Source organism: Liolophura sinensis, chromosome 6 (assembly GCF_032854445.1).
Source record: "Liolophura sinensis isolate JHLJ2023 chromosome 6, CUHK_Ljap_v2, whole genome shotgun sequence".
NCBI lineage: Eukaryota > Metazoa > Mollusca > Polyplacophora > Chitonida > Chitonidae > Liolophura > Liolophura sinensis.
In genome coordinates, this window is record NC_088300.1 from 71,224,030 (window position 1) to 71,249,631 (window position 25,602).

Here is a 25,602-nt window from a genome sequence, read left to right on the forward strand (position 1 = left end):
GAAGTCAAAACTCTGATGCATATGTCTTAAACTTTGCACTATATTTATATAGTCCTGTTTGAAATGTTCTGAGTGGCAAATGTGAAAAAGCACGTCTTACAAATTTACCGATACATCGATCTAAAGCAATACTTTGTCTATACCATGGAGGTAGAATTATGTAATCTACCTCCATGCTTATACAATTAACGTCAGTCTCGATAAGCCCAGTTTTACTTCATACTGAGTTTACTTGAAATGGCTTAATTACACCTATACTTAACCAAAAAGTATACATTTTTTTCAGAAAAGGATTGCCACAAAAGCCTCGATCACGCCAAGTCTCGTGGACAGGCTCGTCCTGTCACGTGAACATTAACCTAAAATCCATTCGCCGAAACTAAAAGCGACACAAATGAATCATTGAACATATAAATATGTGCTTTATTCGCAAAGCAATTATAGGTGTTAGCTCTGGGGTAACACCTGGTACAACATGCCTCATAAAGCCACATTTAAATCTGGGCAGATGTATTACGGAAGTGCATCAGTTACATTCCTGTGCATGCTTGAATGCTCTGGGTGCCGAAACGTATACACTCAAAAAATTAATATGCTAATTTATACAAAATATCCATTGTCTGAGTGATGCTAGAATGTATTCTGTTATTTGTTTTATATTAAACATAACATTTTGTTAATTTAACAGAATCTTTGTGTTGATTTAATAGAGCGTGTGTGTTATATTTAACAAAATAATCTGCTGTAATAACATTCGGTCGTTCAGACAATAGACTTTCTGTTACAGATTAGTTTTTTAGTGTAGTAGATTTAGATGTCATATAAAGCTAGTCTCCATAACCTTAGATTATCGGATAGAAAAGTTGGTCCATTTAATGAATACAGCTTACTGCTACAAAAGACAAAACAGGGTTTACACTGTAAGTGTTATGTGAATCAAAAGCGTGAAGACCACGTGATTTGTTGAAATGGTTGGGTCCAGCTGATCTTTACAAAAACAGAACAAACACAAGAACAACGCAGATGAAAATATCAAAGCTGAATGCGTGAGTGTTTTGTCTGTATCATCTAACCCTTTCCATACTTCCAAGAAAAAAAAAGATATTGATTGCAGTGATGTGCAGCTGTGTAAGGCAGGGTATACAACTCTCTCCTCAGTACAGATATACAGACAACATGGATAGCAGGAATTCCGTGCACACCACTGTCTCTCTGCTACTGCTGATTTGCTTCTCGGTGTCGGGGTGTCGCGGCGCTACCCGTCCACACGTCATCTTTATTGTGGCAGATGATTTAGGTAAGACCTAATATTTATCTAAATATTTCACAAAGTTATCAAAAAACTATCTTACACTTAAGTCAGACCTAGTTAAAATTTCTACTTAAGAATCTTTATTTAACCCTAAGTCTTGTCTTACAATTTTAATTACATAATTGAATATTAACGTTTAGATAAAAATCTTAGTTCAGTAGTAATAAGACACACTCAGACTAGTTTGACTTAAATCCAAATAGGCCTACTGTGTGATATCTGAGCCAATTGCACGAAGCCAGTTCTGACCTATGTCAAACTTTGATACTTCATTTAAACGCTTCTTTAAACCAACTTTTAAAGTATCGACATTAATTGTCGAAAACCTAGTAATAATTTCGTAAATGAAATCAATAAACTGGAACCATGTTTCTGGGCAAATGAAACAAAGTGTGTTCAGCAATAACGCACCAATGTGACTGCATGTTTTCTACGCCTGTTTTATCGTGTGAACATGAGAAAATAAACATACATTTGTGAGTACCTTTGTAACTACACAGTGTGCATCATAGCAAGCCGTTTTGGTATTCTAATTATTTATTTACTCAAATGGTGTTTTACGGTATTCTCAAAAATATTTCACTTGAACAACAGTCTAATATTACCCTGTCACATAGATGGGAATATCAACAGTCTAATGTTACCCTGTCACATAGATGGGAATATCAACAGTCTAAAATTACCCTGTCACATAGATGGAATATCAACAGTCTGATATTACCCTGTCACATAGATGGGAATATCAACAGTCTAATGTTACCCTGTTACATAAATGGGATTATCAACAGTCTAAAATTACTCTGTCACATAGATGGGAATATCAACAGTCTAATGTTACCCTGTCACATAGATGGGAATATCAACAGTCTAAAATTACCCTGTCACATAGATGGGATTATCAACAGTCTAAAATTACTCTGTCACATAGATGGGAATATCAACAGTCTAATGTTACCCTGTCACATAGATGGGAATATCAACAGTCTAAAATTACCCTGTCACATAGATGGGAATATCAACAGTCTAATGTTACCCTGTCACATAGATGGGAATATCAACAGTCTAAAATTACCCAGTCACATAGATGGGAATATCAACAGTCTAAAATTACCCTGTCACATAGATGGGAATACCAACAGACTAATGCTCGATGAGGATCACACACTTGTGTTCCACCAATATGGAGTGCATATATATGTACGCAGCATTGTAGCGTGATTGTGAATCGGGAGTTTACACTGGGGACTTTTGATTCCCCCACCCATAGCGAATTCGTGTAAGTGAACTATTTGTGAGTATGGTGTTAAGCAAAAATCCAATATATAAAGTAAGTATAACTTTACATTATATTTATTTTTTATGGATTTATTTATTGACTTGGTTGGTGTTTTACGTCGTACTAAAGAATATTTCACGCATACGACGGCGGAAGCATTAGATTTGGATGAAACCGGCCCATTCGCAGGCGTCTGGCAGGCCTTCCCACGTCCCATCGGTAGGAAGATCGCATGAGCTAGAGTTGAGCTCACAGAGCCGCTCCTGATTAATTCGGCTGCACTAGTGTCCTAACCACTCAGCATAGAGGCCCCATGTGGCATTGTTACACTGGCAAAACTGAAAGAATTACTTGGAGATATCACAGAACTTTAAGGAAACATAAATATTCGACGACTACAGATTGGTTAACAATGTTTTTCTCCTTCGTAGTGTTATTCAGGTATTCAATTGACGAGTTATATGTTGAAGGAATTGTATTATTCCATAGAAATCCTATGGATTCTGGTAAGCCCTTTCAGTATCTATATCGTAACTATGCATGTGTACAAGTCGTTTGTATCTTTGAAATAAATGGATACAGATAAACGTTAAATGTGTGTACATACAATTATTTTATACACATGTGAAATCTTTTGTATATACATGCAGTATGTATGAGGAAATCTTTTGTATATATGTGTGGAAATCTTCGGTACATGTGCAAATAAAACTACGTTTAGTTTGTTTGTACATGTAGTTTACATATTACATATTTGTAGTATGTTTATAGTTAATTTGAACGTATGCATAATTAAAGTTAAATAGGGGCCTCATTTCAGTACATGTGACAGTTAATCCTGTGATATCTCCAAGTAATCCGGTCGTTGTGAATTCAAGACCAGCTCATTCTCGCTTCCTCTCCGGTCGTACGTGGAAAGGTCTGGCAGCAACCTGCGGATGGTGGTGGTTTTCCACTGGGCTCTGCCAGGTTTCCTTCCACCATAATCCAGACCGCCGTGGAGTTGGTGAAATGTTCTTGAGTACGGCGTAAAACACCAATTGTATAAATAAATAATTGGAGAATAAATATCAAAACAGCTTGGTATAATGCACCTTGTATACTTACAAAGGTATTCACAACGTATGTTTATTTTCTCACGATAAAACAGACGTAGAGAACATGCAGTCACATTGGTACGTTATTGCTGAACACACTTTGTGCCAGTTGCCAGACTGTTCCTGTTTATTTATTTCATTTACAATATTATTAGGTTTTCAACAATCCACGTCAATACGTTAAATGTTCGTTTAAAGAAGTGCTTAAATGAATAAATAAATTAATACATTCATATACTAAAACCCGCTTGCCCTTGCAGGCAAGCTGTTTCGGTATTCATTATCGAATGTTTCACATGTATACAGATAACCAGTGCTATATAGCTGCTACTCCTAGATACCTAGGCCGTAGTAATGTATTAATTGTAGTCGTTTTGAGGGATCATACTCTGATTTGTGGGTATAGGATTTATAACAGGGCTGCTAAGCGCTTTACGCATTAGTAAGCACTTTCTCCACTCATCTACAAGTGCTTTGCTAACACATGTATATAGAATTAGAAATAAATATCAAAACGGCTTGCCATAGTGCACTTGACAAATTCCAAGCCAGACAAGAATTGAATTCTACTGGATGTCTCACATCACTATAGATTTCTCAAACTGATTTTGTAATTTAACGATATAGAAAAAGGTAGGCTGTAAGGCAAAGCTATCAGGTGTCAGTGAGTATACTACAGTGCTGTGCACATATCAATACACACTGTTTAAAACTGAATTGTAGTGCATTGAAGAGAAAACAGATTGCTTGGCCGAAATGAACTCAGAATGACATTTTCTGCTTCATATATAAAATACCGATATCGCTGGAAGAGTGAGTGCAATATAATGGGAGCTTCCGTAGGCCAGTCGGTTAACATGCAGAGCAGCATAATGATTCAGGAGTGATAAGCCGTGTGAGTTTAAGTCCAGCCATCCTAGCTTCATCTCCGGTTGTGCGTGGGAAACTCTTGCAGCAACCTGTGGATAGTTATGGATTTCCCCGGGCTCAATCCGTTTTTTGTTTAAAAAGCAGATTATCTCATTACATACGAGGACACTAGTTATTTTACATCATGCAAAGCTCCACTCAGCAAATTGAGATTTCTGAACACAAGATGTATTGGCCTAGAGGCTCCACGTCCCATTTCCCACATCATTATGCTTGCCGCCGTCTTATAAGTGTAATATTCTTGAGTACGAAGTGAAAACACCAATCAAATCAAATCAACCTCACATCATCTTCTCCATCATACCATTTTTAATTTGCTACGTGTAATGTGAGTTCAAGTCCAGGTCATGCTGGCTTCCTGTCTGGTTGCACGTGGAAAGGTCTGGAATCAACCTGCGGATGGTCGTGGTTTCCCCTGGCTTTGCCCGGTATCCTCCCACCGTAATGCTGGCGGCCGTCGTATAAGTGAAATATTCTTTAGTACGGGGTTAAACCACCAATCAGATAAATAAATAAATAAATTTAATAAACAGCTTTGTTTATTTGTGCAATAATATAACTAAACTACATGCGATATTAACTCCAACACTTTCACTGTTACAACATAAACAAAAGTACTTGGTTCAAAGAAAAAAAATTTCTCTTTTCTAAGGCTGGAATGACGTGAGTTGGCACAACCCTGATATCATCTCGCCACATCTCGACGGTCTCGCGCGAGATGGTGTGATACTAGGTTCTTCTTATGTGCAACCAAACTGTTCACCGTAAGTACAGTCACGTTTCAGTTCGTTTATGTTTTTACTCTTAGATATAGTTAGCTATATTTGATTTACCAACGACCTGCAATAGGGCAGTATGTGGCTGGGATAAATAATAGTTCACATAACACTGTTTTCTGATGTTTAGTAATGTTTACCTAGTTAAATGTCAATGAAATGATTATAAACTTTGCAGTTCAACAGACATAAACTCATGTCCTGAGATGAATTATGTTTTCAATGTGGGTTTCCTATTATACGTTATAATTAATGTCCTAATTCGGTGACTGTGAGTTCAAGTCCACCTCATACTGGCTTCCTCTCCAGTCGCACCTGCAACCTGTGGATGGTTGTGAGTTTCGAGACCGGTTTCACACTATTATGCTCGCAGCCGTTGTACAAGTGAAATGTTAGAAGTCGTATAAGACGGGCTCCACTTTATTACATATATCGCAGGGTAGAACAAGACCTATCAAATTGCTGCAGGGAGACCACGCAGCCGGCTCTGCTTTAGACAGTTTTATTTTTGTGAAACGGCCCTAGTCAGTTTTATCCTAGCCTGCTTACGGTGCTCGGCTAAACGACCCTTAGCCAGCTAACAGACGTTTATGGAGGGCTGCAAAAGTTTTGTGAAACTGGTCCCTGTACCTTTTCTGCATGAATACAAGTAAGCTATGTACCAAAATTATTAAAGAGTAATCTACTCGTGCTCGAGCGTCCTCATTCACTAGACAGTATCGTGATGTGCTAACTTTAAAGGATACATGACAAGCTTGGTTTTAATTTTATTTTATATGCAGTTAAGACGTGTCCAAGAGTGCAAAAGTAACAAAAAGCTTCTCAGATTTCTTCTTGGGGAGTAAAAGCTCATAGCGGTCAAACACGGACTTTGTAGAGCGAGGAGAGAGTCCAAAGGAAGGATGCTAAGCTGACCCGCGTTCGCAGATGACGTGTTTCGAAAATTTAGGACAAGTGACTGAAATATGCATGAGATGTTAGGCTGTTATTAAGAGATATAAAATACGCCTAAAATGAATTCCCTCTTTCAATATATTCTTTTGGCATAACTTTTTCCCAATTAATATTAAAACCATAATATTTGTTAAGAGTACCTTTTAAACATCCAGCAAAAAAAGGTCGTTAAATATAAATGCCTTTGTAGCAACCTTCGCGAAGGTAATCTGGCTTTTTCGCCTTTTCTAAATATTACTGCATCCAAAGACACGGACCATTCAAGTGTCAACATGTCTGGTCATGTCTTTCACTAAGTTATTTAAAAAACAGGTGGAAAGCAGATTTTACAAGCGTGGGTGGGAAATAAATGTTCCATAAGACTGCAAGTTCTATAGTTTAAAACTGTGCTGATCATGCACAATTTACAAGCTCTCGGAGACGCCAACTTTACAGTTTCGTCCCTTTATATGTATTTGTACAAATATATACACCCGGTTAATGTGTGTGGCCTATGCATTTATGCTAACTTTTGTCATCTGCGCATTCTTGCTAATATAATAAACTCTGTCAAAAAAGAAACGTAACCCCTGTCCTCGGATATCAAAAATTCGTTCGAATAAAGTTATTGCTTCCAAACTAAATTTTAGCCAAATGTAATGAAATTATACACGTTTTTAATGAAGATTACCATCCAAACAACTGCCTTTTCTCTCCTAAGTGTATTTTATTGCTTATGACGTCACAACGCATGGACTGACCCTGTTGACGTCGCACACAGGACCATTCACATGCAAATCATGTCAATGGCAGTTATAGTGTGGGGGTGTATAAAAGCCCATGTGCTTTCGTATTTTATTCATATATGCGTCGACGAAAGGCAGTCGGTAAAATGCCGCGACTGAGTGCTGCCGACCGAAATATCGCCATTGGTCGTCTTCAAGCCGGAGAAAGTTTTGGTACTATTGCACGACACCTAAATGTTCACAAAACAACGATATCCCGACTTTGGAGCCGTTACAACAACTTTAATTCGACCAACGATCAACGGTCCTTCACCTGCGTAATCGGCATGCCCTACCACACAGACTGCCACACAAATATCAGGTTTGAGGAGAGTGTCGGCTCAAACGATTAGGAACCGTCTGAAAGAAGCGGGTTTACGTGCCTGTAGACCAGTTGTTGGACCTGTACTACGCCCCTTACATCGACGCCTACGACTCAGGTGGTGCAACAACGTAAGGATATGGACTTTACAAAACTGGAGGCGCATCTGGTTTTCTGATGAATCCCGTTTTCTTTTGACACGTCACGACGGAAGACAGCGTGTGTATAGGAGACGTCATGAACGCTTTGCGCCCATCTGCGTCCGGCAGGTGGACAGATTTGGCGGAGGCAGTGTTATGGTTTGGGGAACCATCTCGTACAACCAGAAATCAGACTTGGTGATCGTTCCAGGGAACCTGACAGCCCAACGTTACATCAACCACGTGTCACAGCCTCACCTTCTCCCGATTATTGACCGACAGACACAGCTTTTTCAACAGGACAACGCCAGGCGTCATACTGCACGTGCAACAATGAACTTTCTGCAGGATTCCAACGTCAATGTCTTGCCGTGGCCCTCTAAATCACCAGACCTCAACCCTATTGAACACCTGTGGGATACTCTGGATCGACACGTGCGTCAACGTCAGCCACCGCCACAGATGCTTCAACAGCTCGCCGTTGCGTTACAGGAGGAGTGGAGGGCCATTCCCCAGGAGAGAATCCGGCGTATTATCCGCTCTTGTCCAAGGAGATGCCGTGCAGTGATTGCCACTCGTGGTGGTCATACGAGATACTGAGGAAGACGCCCCCTGGTGAGCAACTGGTGTCTGTGAGATGACTTTTGAAAAGACAGTTTTAAACATGACCATCTTGATTATTATTCTGCCAAATTTCTGACTTCTGTCTTCAATAAGAAAAAAGTTGTGCCGTCCTAAAACTAAATATTAAAATCTCTAAAATACGGGGGTTGCGTTTCTTTTTTGACAGAGTTTACATCTTTGTACGAAATTATCTCGTCTACGACAGTTGCAATATAAGCATATTATTCCCTACTATACTCCCAAATCACAGTGACGTGTGATTTATCATATGCAATTTTTCTGGCTATTGACAGTAGAGTAGTTCCATTTGTATCATTTATGACAGGAACAAAAAATGAAATAAAATATGTCAGTAATTACAAAACCGTTCCGTGTTGACAGCTCACGGAGTTGCTTCATGTCTGGCAAGTATCCTTACCACACGGGATTACAGGTATGCCTGCTATTGAAAATAATGGAAAACATCTAAAACTGCTACAAAATTGTTTCAAACACAGAAATTCGAAATCAAAGTACGGAAACAGATATATAGAAAAAGTAGTTTTTTTCACTAATAATGTTACCTGTAAACCTTTCAAACACTGTTGATTTTGTGACGAATAATTTAGTGACAAAAATATTTAAATATAATGTTTTGTGCCATATGTTTTGTGTGACTTCTTGATTTCTTCTGTATTCTGTTTTGAGTCGGGCGTTATCTATCCTCTGGAGCCCCGAGGCATGCCGTTGTCCCTGACAACCTTACCTGAAAAGCTGAAGGAAGCCGGGTACATAAACCACATGGTGGGCAAGTATGTATAAACCACTATACACAAACCTTCGCCACATCGACAGATGTAATAGTGTTCAATGTCTATACGTTTACAGGCAATGTGTGTACAGACATTTCACCGATCGATAGGCTATTGTGGTAAAAGTGAAAAGATAGGAGAAATAGTTGGGTCCAGTGTGAAGCCGATACAGTTCGTGGAAACCATATTACAGGGACAAAACCTTTACTATTGAAAAAGCATATACTGGATATTAGGTCTGAACAGGTGCGACATATTCACATCATTTGAAATGAAAATAATTCTCTTTTTCTTGGAGAAAAACACATATTATTTGCAGGCCAGCATGTTTAAGCCATGGAAGTGGTATACCTGTAATATTTCACGGAATGGTAAGCAAGCTGTTAACCTTTGCTATGATATTCAAAAACGATAATTCAGAAAAGTATCTGTAAGATTTAAAAAGAAATCAACAAGGCGAATAATATACTTCATTTACAGGAATTATAGATTTTTGCAGTGTATTCAAAGTGACATTCTCATTCATTAATCACAGGTAGTTTATTCAGCATGATGTTGGTTTACTGTGATACAAACAGGAAAGGTAAATAGTTTTAACATGTTATTTGCTGATTTTGATCTTGTGTCATGATTTCTAGACAAGCTGGGAACCTTAATATAAACGGTAATTATTCATTATTCTAATTTTTCCTCGGAAACCTCAAAACTTCTACTCCGACATCGATCTATCTTGTAAGATCTGAATTCTTTTCTTGAACTTCAAGTTGTCTCCCGATTTCCAACATCTGGGCCGTTTGCACAGAAGGCAATTCTTGTCCCACAAGAAACATACTACAGAGGACAACTCGCATTTTTCGATAAACATTCGGGACCCTACAGACGACCACTTGCGTCCTGAGAAAAACAATCGCTACTCCATGCACACAAGACAACTTGTATAATGAGAAAACCAATCGAAGTGCAAGTTCGTAAGTTCCATCCTGAGAAAAATACTCAGGGCCCCACGGAAGATCAACTCAAATCCTGAGAAAAAAAAAACGGGGCCCCACAGCAGACAAATGGCATCATGCGAAAACAGTAGGGGTCCAGTGCATACAAGACAACTTACATCCTGAAGAAAACAAACGGGGCCAAACAGAGGAAAAACCGCATCCTGTAAAAAAAAAAAAAAAAAAAAAAAAGAAAAAACCTGGGCCTCACCAAAGACAACTCAAAAGAACCGGGGCCTCTCAAACGGCAATTCGCATAGTTAGGAAAACAATAGACAAAATACAGCAAAATACAACTTAAGAAATGCAAGAAGGCACCATACAATGAAATTCTATTTATTGTTTGAACAGTGCTGTACAACAACCATGTCATGAAGTGGTGTTGTCTTGGGTAACCCTGGTAGTTCAAATTAACATATTATCAAAGGTTCAAAAGCATGGCGCTAGGTTCATATTACTATATCCATTTAAAACGTCATCTAGGACAATGTTTGGGCAGCTCAAGTGGATCCCAATTTGCTTGATTCTCTGTGCTACATATATAGTCATGCCAGGTCAATAGATAGGTGTAACTTGAGGACACCTCGTCCAAAAACAGAAAGGTTTAGGGAAAACTTTGCTTCCAGGCGCCCTTAATATGGGACAATTTCCCTAAAACTACCAGAAAGCAATATCGTGACTTAAATTAATGCGAAAGTTTTAAAACTCCTCTAGATGCAGGATCTCACCGTATAGTACCTTTCTTTTGTTGTTATATCTTGTGATATATTATATCCATGACATTTTGTATCTGAAGTGCTCACACTTGTATGTACGGTATTTGCTACTAGAGCGATTTATTTACTTATTTGATTCGTGTTTACGCCGTACTCTAGAATTTTTCACATATAAGACGGCGACAAGTGTTATGGTGGGAGGAAGCCAGACAGAGTTGCGGATAAACCCACGACCATCCGCAAGCTGTTGCCATACCTTCCCACGAACGATCGGAAAGCAAGCCAGGAAGCTGGACTTGAACTCACAGCGATCACATCGTTGAGAGGCTCCCGAGTCTGCTACAGGTGTGTATATTATATTTTCCAAAGTAAATTTGAGTTGGATTTTATGTTTGCTATGTGCTATTTGCTATGTATATGATATGTGTTTATCTATACAGATTAATTAGGATAAAGGACGTGTTGGTTAAACTTTGCACAATTTGTACATTACACTGTAGGTGGCACCTGGGGTTTTGCAATCAACAGTATCTTCCGACTTCAAGAGGATTTGATACTTTCGTCGGGTTCTACCTTGGTTTGGAGGATCATTACACTCACAGAAGTACGTTATTTACTAGTCATCAATATCCTGAAATGATTAATTGTAAATCCTCTTTCGGAGTTTTCACCACACGCAGGGCTTAAAATAATCCTTACTCTCTTTCGCTTTACATCACAGCCACCACTAGATAAATTTTGCCTAGAACGCTGAGGTCACTGGGGTCCCGGTGATGAGGTATGAAGTGATGTTAGGAAAAGCAATGTCTTTTTTTCAACACCTTTAAACACATGCATTGACCTTAAGTCTGCAGAATATGGTTCTAAGCAACACCTAAAATTTTATTTATGAAAGATAATTTAATAGTTCCGCGCAAAGACACAGGTGATAAGGCTAAGCCTGAACAAACCAGGGTTCGTCGCACAGGCCCCAAAGGTCAATCCTGAACAGTGGTGGCAGTGATGTAAAGTGAGCGTAGAGGGCGGCACATGCGCAGTAATGAGTATGGTCTGTGGCTCTATGGAATCACTTAACCATTCCAAACATCGACCAGTGTCTGGAAAATGACATGATAACATTGTCCCAGCACATGTTTATTACATACCCTTTTGGTCAGGGCAAAACAATGAGTTATCCACCCTTTGTGAGGTCATATTCTAATCCAGCCCCAAACAAAGGGGCACACAACGACTTTATAACGAGAACATGCACGGGTTGGTCGGAGAAGTCTTCAGTTGGCCTATACTAATTCCATCACTAGTAACAATGTACTGCCTATAAACTAGTAGGCTCCGTGGCTCAGTTGGTTAGCGCGCTAGCGCAGCGTAATGACCCAGGAGTCTCTCACCAATGCGGTCGCTGTGAGTTCAAGTCCAGCTCATGCTGACTTCCTCTCCGGTCGTACGTGGGAAGGTCCGTCAGCAACTTGCAAATGGTCGTGGGTTTTCCCCGGGCTCTACCCGGTTTCAACCCACCATAATGATGGCCGTCGTCGTATAAGTGAAGTATTCTTGAGTAGGCTACGGCGTAAAACACCAATCAAGTAAATAAATACATAAATATAAACTAGTACACAATCAGTCAGCTAGTTAGGAATTTCCCAATAAATGCGCCATCGGCTAACCGTGTTGTAAAACTTCGTGTTCACTGTAGGAGGTGGCTATGATATGCGCTTTAACGACACACTCTACTCCGAAGCCGAGGGCATCTACTCCACGGTATGTATTAAAACGATATATGCAATTAAAATTGCGCAATGTTATCTCTTTGTTAAAATACATTCAGACAAATTAAAATTAGCTACGCAGGTGAGTCAAGCAACTAATCAAGAGGAATAGTAAAGTTATAAAGCTTTTATATAACTGCGACAGTTGATATTAAGCATGCCAGTTGGATATTAAAATTAATACGACTCTACTGCCCTTACAGAACATACATACATGTAAATGGAATTAGATACAATAAGGCTAGATGTTCAAAATTTATACTGCTCTCTAACTACCGGTGCTCCTGCTTTGATTACATATTGTTCAATTCCAAACAAGTAACAAAGACTATGTTTATGAACTGAATGTGTTATGACCTGTGATGTACAATACAGGCGTGCAATGGAAACTACAGTGTAAGCCTATATGAAGCGGCAGTTGCCCCATCCGTGGCTAAAGTCTGTCGTTTAGTTTCATGCGATGGCTGCTAAGGCCAGGCTATTGTGATATAGCTAACTTCTGAAGACAGAATAATTCGGACTATTTTCTCAACAGTTTTTTAATGACTTCCACTTCATTTTTATGACCAGGGGCTTTATATTTATCTTGTTGAACAAACCCGTCACGTTTGATATATGAACAGTTGCAATCAAAGCGCAACTGAGATAATATTTTATTATCGAAACTTGTATACTAGAGCATGGTACACGATGTGAATACTGATTACACATATATGCGCCCTTCCAAAGTTATTAAAAAACTGGGGACTGCTTCTCTTTGCATGATCCCGTCCCAATTCGTACTTTATATACTTTCTAAGTACTTTGGTGGGTTGTGTGAAATGTCGTTTTGACCTAAAACATTCATATTGATTGACGGCTGGTAACCGAATGTCTGCTTCGTCGCACAGAATTCAGGACACGAGAAAAGCGATATTTTGTCATCGATGTCAGCCATCTTGATTTGTGGTCTTTTACATGAATTATTAAGGCAGTTGGGCGAGCTCCTATGCTAACATTAACAAACAGTCCCTTATAGAGAATAGTAGTTAGGTGTGTATCCATTTGTCAACTATTGCGTTGTTGTTGCTGCTTTGATTTTACTGTCCATGTTAAAGATTTTATATTGTGCCGTATATATGGTGCTTTTTACCGTCAAGACAAAATAATTTCACTAAACCATTTGACCATCTATAAGTAGCCTTGGGAACCACTGATTTCCCCTTCACCATCATTAACCCACTTGCGACGTTCTCAGTTCAAGAAAGAAGGACGTTTGCACCAGTCCGTTTTAATGAAGTACCTTAATTATTTTCCCTGACCAGTGTGTTGATTTGAATAATTGAATGAGACACAAAATTACCGGAAAGTACATTTAAAGAGAAAACTAGGAAGAGCTTTGTCATTCTGCTGACATTCAACCCACTATGAAGTCGTACCAATCCCAGCGTCATTATCTTTTATTATGTGATTCATTGTCTTTGACTATCAGCACACCTTAAGGAAAACGTTTATCGCAAAAACATTCTTTGCCTTACCCAAAGTTGATAATCCACGAGGACACAATACCTTATTCGACTAATTCTATCAAATAATTGCTTATCCGTCCTAAATGATCATGCTCATCCCTTATTCATTTTGCTTCATCCCTGGGCATATAATTGGTCATCTCCAATATGCCAGTTTTATTTATTCTGATTACTTATTCTGTCCGAGGATTGCTCATTTCTCATCCCATGACTGTTAGACCGTCGCTATATGGTTGTTAAACTCATTTCATGATGATTCGTCCTTGGGTATATAATTGATCATCTCTTGGATACCAGTATTGATCCCCAATTTTTTGTTTGACTACTTATTCTGTCAAAGGATTGCTCATTCCTCATCCAGAAATCGTTGTATGGTTGTTAAACTCATTCCATGATGCTTCATCTTTGGTCATATGGTTATTTATCTCTCAATACTGGTCTCAACTTATTGTTCGATTACGTATCCGTCATTCTACCTATTGCTTATTCTGCCAAATGATTATGCATCCCTCATCCCATGATTCCTCCTCCCAATCCGTTCTATCTTGCGCATATGATTGTGCATTCATCACCCCAATATTCACCGTCACTCATTCTATGATAACTTATTTATCATTCTACGAAATGATTGCTTATCCGTCATTCCATGATCTTTGTCCCTTGTTGTATTGGTTGTCAAGCTGGTTTTACAAAAAAAATGTTACATGGAACATGATTGTTCAACTTCATTTTCAATAATATTGATTATTATTGAAACATAACGTATTCACGTATTCCATGCTAACTTTATTTTTATCCCATCAAATGATTGCTCATACGCAGTACAGGATTGTTCATCACTCATTCCATGGTTAGGAATCCTGGGCTATGTCATTCTTCATCTCATGGTCTATTATAATTCCTCCTTGCAGGAGCTGTTTGGACAAAGAGCCGTTGATATCATCAATAGCCATCCGTCAGACCAACCTTTATTTCTGTACCTGTCCTTCCAAGCTGTCCATGGTCCTCTTCAGGTACATGCGTTTTAATAGCAAACACCTGTTGCATGAATCATTATGGGCGCATGTATTTAAAATATGTGTTGAAATATTTATCTTCTTTACTCTCTGCCAGATCTTTGGACAAGGCTTTACCGATTTACAGATCTAGTTTGAGTTTCGTAATGTTTGGTACACATTTGACAAAATTATGGCCGTAATCCTGCTTTGGACTTTCTATCCAGTTTTGGACAGTTATTAGAGTTTCTTTATAAAACGGTTTATTATACTGAATTGCAACTGTATGAGTGGCTTAACCACAACAAATTACCGATCACCTTAGACTTCTTCGCTGTTTAACACATTTTCAGCGAAATGGTGATCTTCCTGTTATGACAGCTTTCTGGACTATTTTCTTCTAAATGATTGGTTATTCTGAAAGAAAACTTGGTACCTAGCTTCACTGAGAGTACAGACGAAGTTCGAATTTCATACCTTTTCGTCTATTTTCAGCAAAAATTATGGGCACTTTTGTTCTTCTGAAATTTCAAAACAAATCAACACATGATAAAAGAAAGACTTCTCAATTTCTGCAAGTTAACTTGAATGCACCACCTACGTGGTCCATATTTTGCCACAATTTTCATTCAATCATTGGAAGGCGAAGATTGCCAAAATATTCATTTCGTTTTGGCACAAGGTTCTTTTGGTTTCAGGTTCCACAGCGTTATGAAGACATGAATTCTCACATTAAAAATAGGAGAAGACGAAGATATAGCGGTAAGATAAAAGCAAGTTTTTCGTCCAACCATCTCTGCGTGTGAAGCTTTATTTTATTTTGCTTAAAAGAAAATACAACACGGAATCAATGTATACATATGCATTGATAAAGTTTGTAACATAAAGTTTAAAAGACTTTTTGTCTTTTTATTTTTTTTTATGTTGCATATCGGGGATATCGCAATTCAGAGTAAGCAAAATCGCTCATTTTGAAAAAATCAAAGTGCGTCCATGTTATCAATTTTCCCTAATCAGACGCGAGTTATTTCTATAAGCCGATAACGCACCTGTTTCCGCTGACGTCACACCGAAACTGTTTTGCCTTTCAACCATGTGAGCCTGCATGGGATACTAGTGACGCGACATCATGTTTCTGGAAAGTACGACGTAAAACGGCAAGCATATATATATTCGTGTTTCACGTTTTCTCTGAAACGTTGAAGGGCCTCCGTGGCTCAGTTGGTTAACGCGCTAGCGCACGAGCTTCTGGCCAATGCGGTCGCTGTGAGTTCAGCTCATGCTGACTTCCTCTCCGGCCGTACGTGGGAAGGTCAACCAGCTACCTGCGAATGGTCACGGTTTTCCCCCGGGCTCTACCCTGTTTCCTCCCACCAAAATGCTGACCGACGTCGTATAACACCAATTAAATAAATAAATAAATCTAACATAGCGTCTCCCATGGCCTAGTAAAAATTCCAGATGACAAGTTGAATTATAGGGTTATCAAGCACGTTAGCAGAAAATGGCTGTGGCCGTTTTGGTGTGATTCCACCTTTCATTGCAAATAACTGTGGTCATACCATCTGTCGACTTTTTGTGAAGAAATCCAGTGTTTCTTGCTAGAATCTATGAAATAAACCTTGATTTTCTAATTACCTCTAGAATAGATGTATACGCAATGGCCCTTTTACATTTTTCATGCGTGAAATTACTCCAGCTTTCAAGCGTTTTACCAAATGACCCCCAGCATTTTTAGATACCCGAGACAACAAAATTTCGTCTCCTTGGAATTCTTCTGTGTGACAGTTTCGTTTATGTATGAGTTTAAAAACGTTAATTTCTTACGTACCATTGACGTATTTCAGTCATGAGATATTAATAGCCTGCCAATGAGCTGGTTCCTGTCTCGTACATTTCCAGCAATGGTAACTGCCATGGACGAGGCTGTGGGAAATGTGAGGCAAGCTCTCGAGGCGACTGGGCTGATGGAAAACTCTGTCATCATATTTAACACTGATGTAAGTCCGATAAATCACTTTTAGTCTTCCTGAAAGTACAAAGTAGCTTTATTCTAAGAGCTTTTTATCTGACATTTAGAATAATTTTCTTTTAAAATGTTACCTCCTACTCATAGGCCTAGTATAATCAAGGAACAAAGTTTGCCTCAAAGCTGATTATATAGAAGGAACGGGAAAGTTGAGGGTTTGGTCTGTCTTCAAAGACAAGGATGCACATATTGCAATGTTCCGACTTTATTGACAAGTCGTATTTTTATATATACTAGCAAGTGCCCGGATGACGTCATTCGTGTGGTCGCAGGATACAATAACATGCCCTACGTCAGTCGAGTAAGTCATTTGTCAGATAGTACTCTTAGCCCAGTCAGCAATAAGATAGCGATATTGCATTGGCAACGAGCATGAAGTATGGCGACCGGGAAAGAGAGGAGAGCTCTGTTATTACATTTCGCTGGTCCCGATGTGCAGAGGGGAAACAGAAGAGAGCACTGTTATTACATTTAGCTGGTCCCGAAGTGCAGACGCGAAACAGAAGAGAGCTCTGTTATTACATTTAGCTGATCCCGAAGTCAGACGAGAAACAGAAGAGAGCTCTGTTATTACATTTAGCTGGTTCCAATGTGCAGACGGGAAACAGAAGAGAGCTCTGTTATTACATTTAGCTGGTCCCCATGTGCAGACGGGAAACAGAAGAGAGCTCTGTTATTACATTTAGCTGGTCCCGATGTGCAGGATAAATGTGAAACTCTCACAGATACGGGAGATGACTATGATTCAGCTATCACTAAGTTTGATGAGCACTTTAAGCCACAGAAAATCTTTGCACATATTTCGCCAGGCTAGACAGAAACAATGGGAGACATTCGAGAATCTCATACCTCGTCTGCGCTCACTGGCCTTATCTTGGGATTTTGGAGACCAGAAATAAGAATTCATCCGTGGCCATGTCACCGAGAAATGTTCTTCAAATCGTCTACGCCAAAAATATCTGCGTGAAGCTGATTTGACACTGAATAAAAAGTTGACAATTTCCAGATTGTTTGAAGTAGCTGAACAGCAGGCTGGTAAAAGTGAAACAGTTGACAATGGTACGTCAGTACTTTGAAGTCTTGTTACCAGAACACAAAACCCGGAAACAAACAAGATCTGACACTCAAACCTAAACAATCATACAGAGGAAATAAACAAGGCATCATTTGCATCAGGTGTGGAAATTTTGGTCGAAATTGTGAAATTACTAAGAAACACAAATGTGAGAAATCCGGTTTTATCGGACACTTCTTCCATGTGTAAAACCAAGCTTAATCAAAAAGGGGAACCTATTCGACAATCCCGTGTTAATCAAGTACATCCAAATACACCAGGTGAAAGTAGAAATACCTGTGCTAACTTGTCATCTTCAGGTGATGGGTATGTCTCTGTATTAAACCAAAATCACAAATCAGATGGCCAACTTCACATCCACATCTCATCTGTACCTTTCAAAGTTTGGATAGACTCAGGTGCTAATGCGAACATCATTGATCATGAAACATGGAGAAACTAGCTGAAACTGGAATAAAGCTACATGGCTGTAACAAAAATATTTAATCATACAGATCAAACCTAAACTGCTTTCTCTTTCGGTGTTCTAAGAATTGAACCTAAGGTTAGTTACACAAGCACCTCTGATACATGTAAATATGAACAGTTGAAAATAAATCACAAAGAATGGTTTAATGGATTGAGTAAACTCACAGACTTTAACCTCAAAATATACATGTGAACAAAACAGTCAAGCCTGTACGTATACTACCTCACCACCTCAAAAAGGTCGAACACAAACTACAAGGACTCCTCGATGATAATGTTATCGAACCAGTCGAACCTGCTGAATGAGTTTCACTAGTTGTAGTTCCATAGCCTAATGATGACATACGCATTTGTGTGGATATGAGGCGCGCAAATGAAGCAGCCACAAGACAACGTTATGCAATTCCAACAGTGGACTAAGTTTTAGCTGATTTAGATGGTACGACGGTGTTCTCCAGTTAGACCTGAAATGGGGATTTCACCAGATAGAATTGGAACAATCGTCAAACAACATAACTTCGTTTGTGACCCAAAAGGGATTATTCAGATATAAAAGTCTGATGTTTATCAGCCGCTCCCGAAATGAATCAGCATAATATTGGACAAGTCCTTCAAGGTTGTGATGGAGTTCGAAACATGTCCGACGACATGGGACATGGGACACGTGCTATCCTCTAAAGGAGTATATCCGGATTCAGCAAAGGTTAAAGCAATTAAACAGACGAGAGAACCAACCAACTCATCTGAAGTGTGGAGTTTCCTTGGCCTCGCCAAGTATTGCTCCCGATACATTGCTAATCTGGCGGGGCCACTCCGACGACTGGCCAAAAAAAAAGTGATAATTGGAATTGGGGCAAACTGCGGCAAAACGCTTTTGACAGATTAAAGGCATAGATTTCGAGTGACACAGAATGCCAAATCCAGACTGATTGTTGATGCTAGTCCAGTCTGACTTGGCATCATACTAGCCCAACAACAACTAGACGGTGACTACCTGCCGGTACTCTTTGCCAGCCGTGCACGTACAGACGTCGAAAAACGTTACTCTCAGACGGAAAAAGAAGCTCTAGCCGCTGTGTGGGGAAGTGAACGCTGTCATCTGAACTTGTATTGTCTCGATTTCGAACTTATCACAGACCATAAACCTCTGGAATATAGCTGAAGAATATATGAGCTTTGTAACATATAACATGTTTTGTTGAGCTACGCTGTACCACAAGCGTTGAAGCTAACAGACAATAAGCAAACTTTTTAATTCAGACGCTGAAATTTAGAAGCTATCACTGCTATCCAGGTAGGTAAGTCTGACAATTTCCCTGAACCCTACAAACACATCCGATATGAACTCTCAGTTTCTTGGTCATTAGTCCTCCGGGAAATTAAGATTGTGATTCCTAAACAGATACGGAGAAAAGCTCTACAACTTGCTCATGAGACGCATCCTGGACTAGTGAAAACCAAGCAGCTACTACGTCAGAAAGTATGGTGGATTAGACAAAGAGAAAGAAACTTTGATTCGACAGTGCCATCTATGCCAAACAGTTGGAACATCATCTTCACCGGAATATATGCAACCGACCGCGTTACCCAGTGGACCATGGAAAGAACTTTCCTTGGACATCCTAGGTCCATTTTCAGCTGGAGAGTATATTGTTGCCGTGATGGATTATTACTCTATATATCCTGAAATTGCAGTCATGCAGACTACCACTGGAGACAACATAGTCAAATGGATGGAAGAAATACTCGCTAAACACGGCTACCTCGAACAGATCACGACGGACAATGGTCTACAGTTTGTGTCTCAGGTCTTCCAAACAGGCTAACAGTGGAATTATTCACCTTAGAGTCACTCCATACTGGCCCAACGCGAATGGAGAAATAGAGAGATTTAATCAGACAATTCTGAAAGGAATTCGTGTAGCACACAGAAGTTGCCTTCCATACTTCTGAGATAGTGCACCGCTCCACATTCAGCCACAGGAAAGTCCCCAGCTAACTTACGGTTTAACTGGTCATTCAGGAATACAATTCCACAGTACTCTGCCCACCCACCAGAATACACAGAGGTAGAATACACCGAATATAAACACAAGGAGAAAACCCGGCAGTATGCAGATAACAGGCGTCGTGCAATTCCTTGCAATGTGAAACCAGGAGACAAAATACTGACACGTCAGAAGAAAGTCAACACACTTTCCACTAACTTTCACAGAACGCCATTTCTTGAAGTGAACAGAAAGGGCAGTGAAGTAATTCAAAGATCAACATCTGACAAGAGGATCTACCCCACCGCGCAACCCAGTGTTTCCTTGCGCAGTACTCGAAGAGGGCGAGAAGTGAAGCTTCCTCCTCAGTTAAGTGACTGTGTTGTTAACTGACTTATTTGAACAGTGCGTATGTTTCAGTTAACAGTCTTACTCTGAATCTAACTAACACTTATAAACAAGTCACAACTGTGTTTTATTTCAGGTCATATGACATTTCAGATAAATGACACTTCTGATTAACATTTCTGGTTAATGACACTTTGTTTTATTTCACGTCATATGAGATTTCTCATTAATGACATTTTAGGTTAAATGATTATCTTGAGCAAAAGAATTGCATTTCAATATCATACTGTTTATTTCAATAAGCACTTTCATTCATACATTTTTGTTTACATTTCTTGATAACCCAAATATGAAAATATATACTTACCAAGAAATATTCATGTTTAAGAGTAACAGTGTATATCTCTATTGTTTGAACTGTCAGTTCAAGTTCTTTACCGAGTTAAAATCCTCTGTCAGAAGTAATGCATGTCGATATGTCACAATTTATAATCTAAGAGAAGGAGGGATGTAGTGTGCCGACTTTGTGGACAAGTCGTGTTTTTATATATACCGGCAAGTGTCCGGACGGTGTACTTCGCGGGGTCTTAGAATACAATAACATTTGCAGCGGACGTCAGTCGAGTTAGTCATTTTTCAGATCGTATTCATAGCATAGTCAGCAACAAGACAGCGACATTACACACATGTGTAATGTGTAATCCTGTGAGCGAAAATAATTACGTATTTTTGGATTATTATTTTATTCCTGTTTTTCGCCGTAATCAAGAACGTTTCACATATACGACGACGGCCAGGAAACCTGACAAAGCACTTGGGAAACTACGACCATCCGCGGTTGCTGGCAAACCTTTTCAAGTTCGACCAGAGAGCCAGCATGAGCTGGACTTGAACTCACCGTCATAGTGACACGCTAACCAATCGGCCACGGCCTTAATTACGTCATTATTTACACCATTTGTTCTACTTGAGAAACATAATATTTCTATATAAGAATGATACTATTTATATTTCAGCTAAAATTTATAGCAACTGTGTACAAGGAATAATAGCATTCCAACTTGTCATTGTAACAGTCTAAAGGCAATAATGATGATATTCATGCCGATAAAACACTTGTCATTGTAAAAGTCCAAAGGCAATAATGATGATATTTATGCTGATAAAACACTTGTCATTGTAACTGCCCACAGACAATAATTATATTCAAGCTGATAAAACACGTTTCCCGGTAACTGTCTATAGGCAACAATGATATCTACACTGAAACAAAATTTACTGTAAATGTCTACAGGCAATAATGATATTCAAATCGATAAAACACTTGTCATTGTAACTGTCCACAGGCAATAATGATATTCATGCTGATAAAACACTTGTCACTGTAACTGTCTTAAGGCAATAATGCTATCTAAGCTGAAATAAAGCTTATTGTAACGGTCCACAGGCAATAATAATACTGAAGCTCATAAAACATTTGTCAGTATAACTGTCTCAAAGTAATACAACTACCTAAGCTGAAACAAAACGTATTACAGCTGTTGTAGCACAGGCAATAATGGTATCTATTAAACATCAAAAATTATGTATATTTCTCTCTGAATATACTTGGGGGTCGGGTCACACCTAAGACTTTAAAAGAGGAAGTTGTAACTGCCTCGCTTGGTGTTCAGCATGAAGGGGATAGTGCAAGGACGGGTCACCGTATCAGTATAATGGCTCGGGCGGGGCATCTTACTTGCCGTCGGTAAGGCGTCTCAGTGAAACAGCACTAGATAAAAGAGCGGTGGAAATCCGTCCTGCAACAAGGAGGCACATTACATGTACTCTAAGGAATCTTTCGTCGTCATATGACTGAAAAATTGTTAAGTACGACGTTAAACCCCAAGCACTCGCTCACTCAGTCTGAATGTACTTGGGTATTCCGTGTGATCTGTGGTATGATTATCAAAAGGATTCGGGATTTTAACTGCTGTTGATAATTTAAACTTCAGAATGGTGGTCCAGCCCATAAGGTATCTAACAATCTACCTTTGAGAGGTTCCAAAAATACCTTGTATGAAGGAGGCACCAAGGGACCTGCATTTGTGTACAGCAAAAAGCATATCAAAAAGACTGGCTACATTAACAATCAGTATGTACATATCAATATTATTTATACATGGTAACTTGAACTCCATCAAGCAAGAGATTAGTGTAGATTTTCATTCAGTACAACACGAAGGATCTGCAAGAAAAGCTTTCCGTCCAGTTAACAACATCTCGGCGACAAGAATAGAGCTAAGTGCCATGTTAGTTTTGAGCAATTTTATGAATTCTCCAACAGTGACTTCTGATAAATTACAGATAACACCACCGCATTGTTTTTTTTTTTTTTTTTTTACATAATTCTTTTTAGCCGTGATGCTAGATGGCTTGTTAGTTGGTACTGTTTAAGCATTCTTTGCAGTTGGAAAAAGTCCTAAATTGTGTAAACTGAGAAGAGGTTGGTTACGTGTGACTATACGCCAACTATTACACTCTCGTCGTCGCTCTGGTCTACTCTCTATGCTGTAGTCTTTTATATTTCATACTAGATAAATACTATTACTGAAAATGAGGATCACATTAGTATACTATTTAGCACTACCACACCGAATAGCCTCCAAATGCTATATAATTGCAGAATGATCCATGCTGTCGACTGGTTCCCCACAATTCTTCACCTTGCCGGAGTTACACCGGGTAATGTAGTGTTGTGTACAATTCAATGCCGCTTGATGAACAGAAAATGTGGTAAAAAACCAGAACCGTAAAAGGGACATGGCGGTTTTCTTTTGGGAGTATTTCTTTTTTTTCAGTAGAAGAAAGGAAAAACTCCCACAAAAATATCTTGGGCTCCGACATAATAAGCCAATCGGATTACGTTTTGCTTCGCGCTTTGTTGAAACACTTATGTACATGTATATGACACTGTCATTGAGTGATCCCGGGCCCGGACATAACTAAGTCGGGCCTCGAGTTAATCAGCCAATGGCTGCTCGGCTATATTTGGTAGGCCTTTTCGCAAGCAAACATGAATGATTAGATATGACTCCCACCCGATCTCTCTTTGAGGAAGATTTTCCTTTTTCTTCTCGCGGGAGTGGGGGGGGAGGGGGTACTGAAAAAAATCCGACTGCAAAAGTGGAAAAAGTAAAAAATGAACAGTTAAAAAAGAAAGAAAACCGCAACGTTTACAGCTCTGTAGTTTACTTAATTGTATTTACTTTTTCATTATTGTGTCCTTGTGCAAGAGGACGTTTAATATCTCAGTCAAAATCGACCACAAGCTCCCTCTGTGCCTATAACTCCTGTCTGTATCACTCTTTACACACAAGTTTTTTTCTTATCATCTCGAAGTTATTCTTCCCAGCTTAGAAACCTGTTTTCTGATTTATACATGCATTTATTCAGTGTACTGTAACTCCCATAACGCCGTATTTGTCTGGCATTTATCAAAATAAATAAACAAACATAATTTGACCTTAAATATTTGATGTAGCTACAAGATGCTGTGTTGGATGTGAAATATGTGCAATTTTTGTTTTCTTCCATTGATGTGGCCCTTAAATTGCCAGACCGGGACATTGACGGCGTGAACCAATGGCCTACACTAAGTGAAGGGGTAATCTCTGCTCGTAAGGAGTTTGTGTACAACATCGACGAATCTCAGGCGGCAATAAGGTTAATATGTTGATTGCCTTGATACGCAACCCCACCCCCCACCCCCAACCACAAAACCACAACCACAAAACCCCACACACCCACCACTCAACTTCCCCTACATATCGTATTAAAATAGGGCTTGTCCTGTTTTCATTCGATCAAAATTGACGAACCGATACGACAGACCGTGTGACCACTGCTTATTGCCCTTACTTGTGTATCTTTGAAATTTTTTTTTCAGGCCTGACATGTTTCATGTTGCCGAGAATTGAACTCCAGACCAAATGATCTGTATTCTGTTTAAGGGTGGGTAAATACAAGCTGATACAGGGCTCGGCTGGTGACCTCAACGGCTGGTACCCGGTGGTAGGGTCTGGTGCCTCACCCACATATGTCACCGGGGAGTCTATTGACTTCAGGCTCTATGACATAGAGGGTAAGAGTCTTCTTAATTTGTGATTAAATGTTCAGTATATTACTTTGACAGAAATAATGCAAAGAAATCTGAAATGTTTGAAGGACGATACAATCAATTTTAGCACAAAGCCCAGTGGACTAAAAGTAATTTCTCATTCAACAGCCGATCCCAGTGAACATTTTGACCTCGCCAGCCAATTTCCGTCCATAGTAAAATTGATGAAGAGGAAGTTGAAACAGTACCGGAAGAGTACTGTGCCGGCAGGGAACCAACCACATGACCAACGTGGTAACCCAAACAACTTCGGCGGAGCCTGGAGTCCAGGCTGGTGTTAACTGCCAATGTGGCATGTCATAAAATCTTCTGACGTATAAAGAAAAGCCATTTACCTATTAAAACGAACTGTTTTCAGATCCGATGCCGTACATATTCTTGGCGCTCATTTTTTTCGACTTTAAATTAATCGGGAGCGGTGTTTTCATTTTCGGGCATATTATCGTTCTGAGCATATTTTCCCGGTCATATCCAGATGGTATCTGCCTGCGGTGGAACTGTCCAAACGTCGTTACATTTATGTGGCTAGTTACAGACTGCGGCTTTGTCAGGAGGTTTGGCAGGTGCCTGGTGAA

The 25,602-nt window shown here is 39.4% G+C and overlaps 1 protein-coding gene across 1 annotated transcript; it reads left to right on the forward strand.

Moving 5' to 3' along the window:
* The first annotated feature begins 1,176 nt into the window (after positions 1 to 1,176).
* LOC135467516 (arylsulfatase J-like) lies at positions 1,177 to 25,308 on the forward strand. The gene is made up of 14 exons (XM_064745289.1): positions 1,177 to 1,297; positions 5,268 to 5,379; positions 8,577 to 8,628; positions 8,883 to 8,986; positions 11,192 to 11,295; positions 12,385 to 12,449; positions 14,877 to 14,978; positions 15,659 to 15,722; positions 16,863 to 16,960; positions 22,863 to 23,002; positions 23,534 to 23,592; positions 24,468 to 24,573; positions 24,861 to 24,991; positions 25,136 to 25,308. The coding sequence occupies exons 1-14, from the start codon at positions 1,177 to 1,179 to the stop codon at positions 25,306 to 25,308; spliced, it is 1,431 nt and encodes a 476-aa protein (XP_064601359.1).
* Positions 25,309 to 25,602: the final 294 nt, after the last annotated feature.